A 7,403-nucleotide genomic window follows, 5' to 3' on the forward strand; every position below is an offset into this window, starting at 1 on the left:
GCAAAGTGTAGCATTCATTCTCATCGTTTGATATTTACATATGTGTGTGTGTGTGTGTGTGTGTATGTGTGTGTCCTTTATTTGTGAGTTAAGGCAACCATTGGTTTCATGTTAAGAAGAGTGGGATAATATCCCAGAATCTTAACAAATTTTCAAGCTGATCACATGGAGAAAGGTGTTTGCCTCCATTTTGGAATCCAACGTTCTATTTTTATGTGTGTATAATCCATTCCTCTACTATTTCTGTCTCCGATGAAGGGATACATTGGATTTTGCCTGAAACAGCTGTAAGACTTTATCCATCAAATATATTTCTAACTTTGCCATTGTTCTCTTTATCCTTTTCTCTCTTTATACATACACACGCTAATACACGACCAATGTTATATTCCCCACTCATGTTGATACAACGAAAGGGGCAAAACTAGTTGGTATACAGCACTTACTCAGTATTACCTGTATCTTTGGGTTTGGTTGAATCCAATACCCTTCTTAACCTTATATATATATATTATACATATGTATGTGTGTGTGTGTTACTGTCGCCTTGCCTTGATATAGTGAGATAGCTATAAGTGAGTGCCACCATAGCACAAGTGGTATCCTCCATTTCCAATCTTCTGTGAAAATATGTCTGGCCATGGGGGAATACCACTTTATCGGGAAACAGGGGAGGGATGGCGACAGGAAGGGCATCCAGTTAAAGGGAATCTGCCTTAATAAAGTCTAACTGACCCATCCAAGCATGGAAAAGTGGATGATAAAACAATGATGATGATGATGACGATGATGATGATGACGATGATGATGATGACAATGATGATGATGACGATGATGATGATGGTGACAGTGATGATGGTGACTGATGATGATGACGGTGATGATAATGATGATGATGATGACAATGATGATGATGATGATGAAAATGCCAATTATGATGATGATGGTGATTGTGATAATGAAAATGATGATGATACCAAGAACCATATATATTCACAGGTGTTGTAATAGAAAATGAAAAACAAAGAAGGCTTACCTGCTGGTGAGAGTGGTAGGAGTTGGAGGGGTGGAAGTAACGAGTGTCTTCGCAGTAGGTGCCACGACTTCAGGTTTCGTAACTGTCGAACAAAGAAACCAAATATTGCATTCGAAGCTGCAGTATGAGGGACGGAAAAGCCAAAGTTCTTACCTTGAGCTGGTGAAACTAACTTAAAAAAAAAAAAAGAGTAAAACTACTCAATATCCTGACACAAACTCAATGTGTGACCCTGTACAGGGTGCAGCACGTATATTTATTCATTATTCAAACAGACTAATTTACACATTATTTAACATAATTTACTTTTTGTTCACACACAATAATTCAGCCATTATTTAATATAATTTACTTGTGGCTGCGTGGTAAGGAGCTGGCTTCTCAACCACATGCTTCCGGGTTCAGTCCCATTGTGTGTCTTCTACTTTAGCCTTGGGCTAACCAAAGCCTTGTGGAAGATTTTGGTAGGCAGAAACTGAAAGAAGCCCGTTGTGTGTGTGTGTGTGTGTGTGTGTGTGTTTGTGCCTGCATTTGTTCCCCATCACTGTTTGACAACCAGTCATTATGTGTTTATGACCCTGTAACCTTGGGGTTCAATAATAGGTGCTATTAGAACAAGTACGAGGCTTAAAAAAGTAATTCCTGGGGTCAATTTGTTTGACAAAAACCCTTCAAGACAGTACCCCTGCATAGAACATTCTAGCAATGATGTTAAATATTTATCAAAAAAATAGAACGGTATTTTTTGCAAGTCATGTTACCCCAATAAGCTTCAACTATCTCAAAATATTAGTTTCAAAAATGACATTCCTTGACGAAAGATAGATTGGTAAATAAAACTGCTTTCTGAAGTCAAAAGTAATGAAATTTTGAGTGTATATATGTCTGATTTCTGCAGTAAAAGAGTTAATTACATCAAACAACCTAGTCCTTGATTTGCTAGAAATAGCAGCCAAATCTCCCTCAACTCAGAAAATATTGACTTAACCCATTAACTGCAAAATTAAATTTCATGGTTATTCCAGGAATGATGTTAAATGTCTATCAAAAAATGGAATTGGTATTTTCTGCAAGTCACGGTGCCTCAATAAACTTCACCTGTCTCAACAAGAAAATAATTTCAAACATGACATTCCTCGACAAAAGATAAATTGGTGAATAAAACTGCTAATGGAATTTTGAGTGGATACATCGGATTTCTGCAGTAAAAGGGTTAAAACATGATAAAAGACACTGCCTTGCTGTGGCAACTAACTGGGTCTGCTAAAAACAGCAACAAAATCTCAATGATTTCAAACTTTACTGCTTTTAGAAGTGAAAGACAAATCAGACAGAAGGTGGTCCGAGATAGAGTGTCAGAAAATAAAAATACAGATGAAAGGGATGCCTGTGGTTGGAGCACATCTGAACATAAGTCTGCCTGATCAGATCTGTTCAAGGGCTAAACAACAAGATATGCTATTACTGTTGTCAGGGGATAATGGGAGAGACTGTGACATGCAAGAAATAACAGCCAAATCTCCCTCAACTCAGAAAATATTGACTTAACCCTTTAACTGCAAAATTAAATTTCATGGTTAATCCTAATCCAGGAATGATGTTAGATATCTACTGAAAAATAGAACTGGTATTTTCTGCAAGCAACATTGCCTCAATAATCTTCATGTATCTCAACTAAAAAAATAGATTGGTATATAAAAAAAGATAGATTGGTATATAAAATTGCTTTCCAAAGTTCAGGGTAATGAAATTTGGAGAAATTTATCTGCAGTTAGAGGATTAAGAAAACTATGAACACCAAATATCGATCCCACCATAACCACCGCCACTATACCTGCCAGTAAAACACAATTTTTTCATTTTGTTTTTCTTACCTTCAGTTGGTATGTACTTATAGAGATACACAAGCTGGTTTCTACCAGGACTGCAGAATGCCACGATATGGTCCTTCGGATGGTAGTCAATCCCAGTGACAGGTTGTTTGTAATTCATTGATGTATATTTATAAACATGATCACCTGATAGAAAGGATCAGAATGGAAGAAGAAGAAAACAACAAAACATTAATGAATAAAAACAGCAAACATTACAAAGAACAAAACCAACATAAAAATACAAACAGCACCACTGGGGGTTGATGTAATCAATTTACTCCCTCCCCCGAACTTATTGGCCTTGTGCCAACATTTGAAACCCGTGCAAGTAGCATGTAAAAAACACCATTTTGAGCATGACCGTTGCCAGTACCGTGTGACTGTCCCTCGTGCCGGTGGCACGTAAAAGCACCCACTACACTCTCGGAGTGGTTGGCGTTAGGAAGGGCATCCAGCTGTCGAAACTCTGCCAGATCAGATTGGAGCCTGGTGCAGCCTTCTGGTTTCACCAGTCCTCAGTCAAATCGTCCAACCCATGCTAGCATGGAAAGCGAACGTTAAACGATGAGGATGATGATGATATATATATATATATATATACCAGTTATCATCATCATTTAACATCTGTTTTTCATGCTGGTATGGGTTAGACAGTTTGATTGAGGCTGGTAAGTTGGAGAGCTGCACCAGGCTCCAATCTGATTTGGCATATTTTCTACAGTTGGATGCCCTTCCTAATGCCAACCACTCCGAGAGTGTAGTGGGTGCCTACTATACACCACTAATATGAATGCCCTTTACGTGCACCAGCATGGGGGCCCTTTATGTGTCACCGGAACAGGTGCCTCTTTTACATGTCCCCAGCCCTACATATAAATATATATCATTAGGGAAAAGTATCCAACTGTAGAAACCATGCCAAAGTAGACACTGGATCTCAGTGCAGTTCTTTTCAATCGTGGGTCTGGTAGATTAGGCTTATTTGGGGGGGAGGGAAACAACAACAAAAAAAATAAGGCAGCAGCAGCAACATAAGGGACACAACCTTGTGTCCCCTTTGTTTCATATAAAATGCTCACCTGTCTCAGTATTCCAGACGTAAACATAGTTGTCCTCACTCCCAGACAACACGTAGCTCCCACAGGGAGTCAGTGTGCTTTGGAGATGTTTCCGGAAGTTCAGTGCTCCGATGTACTTCTGCATTACACGGAGTCTGTGGATTAGAACAAGAGATGGCACTGTAACCTGATGATGATGATGATGATACAAATAACCATATATATTCAGATGTGCTGTAATAAAAAAGGCATGTTGGTGGTGGTGATGGGGGAAGGGGGATTGGTGACAATGGTGGTGGTGAATGGGGGGATAGTGATGATGATGGTGATTTTGTAATATCTTCTTCTTACCTCTGCCTTAGCGAAGGCAGAGGTATTGTTTTTAGTCGTGTTTGTTTGTTTGTTTGACCGTGGACAAGATATCTCAAGAACCGCTGAATGGATTCGGATGAAACTTTCAGGGATGTTTGGCCTTGTGACTGGCACGAACTGAATGGATTCGGATGAAAAAGGTGCCACACAGTTGTACTGAACCCAGAACCATGTGGTTGGGAAGCAAGTATCTTACCACACAACCAAGCCTACGCCTTTCATCCTTTCGTGGGTCAATAAAATAAAGAAACCAATTCTGCACTGCAGTTGATGTAATGAAACTAGTCCCCCACCCCTCAGGCCTTGTGCGTCTAAGTAGAAATGATTATTATTAATATACTTACATCCTCAGGTTAATCATGCGTAACACACTGTCACGGTAATGAACGAGCAATCTCCGTCCACTGCAATGTAACGTCAAGGAGTTTATTGGTATACCCTGTAAGAATGGAACAGATTGATGTAGTGACTGGTGGTGGTGGTGGTGGTGGTGGTCATGGTAGTGGTGGTTGTAATGGTGGTGGTGGTCGTGGTCGTGGTTGTAATGATGGTGGTCGTGGTGGTGTTGGTGGTGGTTGTTGTTGTGATAGTGGTTGGTAGAGGTGATGGTGGTGGTTGTTGAGGTGGTGATGATAATGGTGTGGTAGTGGTGCTGGTAGTGGTGGTGGTGGTTGTTGTCATGACGGTGATGGTGTTGGTGGTGGTTGAGGAAATAAAGTGTCTTGCTCAGGGGCACAATACATTGCTGGAAATTGAACTCATGACCTTACGATTATGAGTGGAATACTCTAACCACTAAGCCACGTGCCTTTACCTAATCTGTGTAAACAAAGGAAAATGTATGGGAAAGAAATGAAGAGGAATATTATTGTAAGGGTTTACTCACGTGGAAGTCAGGGATGGAGATGTCTTGGAACAAGGTCCAGTCTTTTTGGAATGCTATAGAGAGAGAGAGAGAGGGCAAATGAGAGAGTGAAAGAGAATGAGAGAGAGAGAGAGAAAGAGAGAGAGAGAGAGAGAGAGTAAACGAAATTTTAAAATCATATAATATGTTACTGTGACTGGAAGTGAATTAACTTAGCAAAATAACCCTGGATGTTATTATTTTTTAAATTTGCAATGGAATTGAAACTGTTGTTGGTTGTTGGCACTCCATCGCTTACGGCAGGGGTTTTCAAACTTTTTGACTTGCAGACCCCTTTATATTTCAGGCTTTACCTTAGGGACTCCCTTATAAATGCTTATGAAATTTATACATAAATATTTGCTTAAAATAACATATATTTTTACATTTATTTATTTAACAGTATTTTACAAATAGGTTTATTGTCAGTTAAAAGATTTCGATTAAAAAACATATATAAAATCAAATTGCTCATAAAAAGTATTTGCTGTCCATGGACCCCCTGTCTTGTCCTTGCGGACCCCCTGTGGTCCGCGGACCACAGTTTGAAAACTCCTGGTTTACGGCGTCGAGGGTTCCAGTTGATCCGATCAACGGAACAGCCTGCTTGTGAAATTAACGTGCAAGTGGCTGAGCACTCCACAGACACATGTACCCTTAATGTAGTTCTCGGGGATATTCAGAGTGACACAGAGTGTGACAAGGCTGACCCTTTGAATTACAGGCACAACAGAAACAGGAAGAAAGAGTGAGAGAAAGTTGTGGTGGAAGAGTACAGCAGGGTTCACCACCATCCCCTGCCGGAGCCACGTGGAGCTTTAGGTGTTTTCGCTCAATAAACACTCACAACGCCTCGTCTGGGAAGAGTAAAAGAGTATATAAAACTAGAAAAGCACTCGGAGAGCGCAGACCTCCGCGAAGCAGCTCATTTTAAGATAGATACGCGAGTAAAATTACTAATAGAGAAACGAAAATAAACTTTGGAAACAGCAACACCACCATAGGTTACGTGGAAACAATGACCGTGTTTTCAAGGGAGATAATCAAAGAACGTACCATTGTAATACTTCATGTAAAGTAAATATAACAAATGAAAAGTCCTTCAAGAATCCATAAAAATTCATGGATCACTACCAAAATTTCATCATCTGTTCCTTGTGTCGTTACCAACTTTTTCTGCAAGTTTCATTAAATACCGTCCACAATTTTTTGAGTTATTTGATGGACAGACGGACAAACCAACGCCAATGAAAACATAACCTCCTTCCTTGGCGGAGGTAATTATATACAACCTATTAAGTGCCAAAAATTAGTGTCTCTCTGCTGTGTTACCTTTTTCGTTCTGTGAGTCATTGACATAGCAATTCCATACAAGAAGAATGCCGACGCTATCGCCAGAGTACATTTTCTCACCAAGTTCGTCGAAGCAGATGGCATTGATGTACCCCTTGTGAGATTCGATCTCTTGTTGCAGCTGTCGTAAGAAGAAAAGAATGAAAATACATTGCTGTTGTGTAAGAGCATTTGCGATTTGATACGACCATGGATGTTTGTGTAGATTGCAAGATGTGGGGTAGCACTCCGTCGGTTACAACGATGAGGGTCCCAGCTGATATGATCAACGGAACAGCCTGCTCATGAAATTAACGTGCAAGTGGCTGAGCACTCCACAGACACGTGTACCCTTAACGTAGTTCTCGGGGATATTCAGCATGACACAGAGTGTGACAAGACCGGCCCTTTAAAATACAGGTACTATGCATTTTTGCCAGTTGAGCGGACTGGAGCAACGTGAAATAAAATGTCTTGCTCAAGGACAAAATGCGTCACCGGGAATTGAACTCACGATGTCACAATTGTGAGCTGAATGCCCTAACCACTAAGCCACGCGCCTTCACTAAATTGCAAGATGTAAGTAAGGTGACATGTACTAAAAGATTAGAAGAAATATAAAAAAAGTCACAGGCATGGCTGTGTGGTAAGAAGCTTGTGTCCCAACCACATGGTTCTGGGTTCAGTCCCACTGTATGGCACCTTGGGCAAGTTTCTTCTCCTTTAGCCTCAAGCTGACCAAGGTCTTGTGAGTGGACTTGATAGATGGAAACTGAAAGAAGCCCCTTGTAATGCCCTTTATATAAATTATATATATATATATATAT

The 7,403-nt window shown here is 40.1% G+C and overlaps 1 protein-coding gene across 1 annotated transcript in view; it reads right to left on the bottom strand.

Moving 5' to 3' along the window:
• The window catches only part of LOC106878450 (jouberin), a 50,160-nt gene that overhangs the window by 18,965 nt on the left and 23,792 nt on the right, over nucleotides 1-7,403 (bottom strand). Inside the window, exons 20-25 of the mRNA XM_052977720.1 lie at nucleotides 6,577-6,718; nucleotides 5,227-5,279; nucleotides 4,685-4,779; nucleotides 3,990-4,123; nucleotides 2,911-3,054; nucleotides 1,037-1,118 (exon numbers count right to left, since the gene is read on the bottom strand). Coding sequence (XP_052833680.1) covers nucleotides 1,037-1,118; nucleotides 2,911-3,054; nucleotides 3,990-4,123; nucleotides 4,685-4,779; nucleotides 5,227-5,279; nucleotides 6,577-6,718 — 650 coding nt within the window. The remainder of the gene's footprint in view (nucleotides 1-1,036; nucleotides 1,119-2,910; nucleotides 3,055-3,989; nucleotides 4,124-4,684; nucleotides 4,780-5,226; nucleotides 5,280-6,576; nucleotides 6,719-7,403) is intronic.

This window comes from Octopus bimaculoides, chromosome 28 (genome assembly GCF_001194135.2).
Source record: "Octopus bimaculoides isolate UCB-OBI-ISO-001 chromosome 28, ASM119413v2, whole genome shotgun sequence".
NCBI classification, from domain to species: Eukaryota; Metazoa; Mollusca; class Cephalopoda; order Octopoda; family Octopodidae; genus Octopus; species Octopus bimaculoides.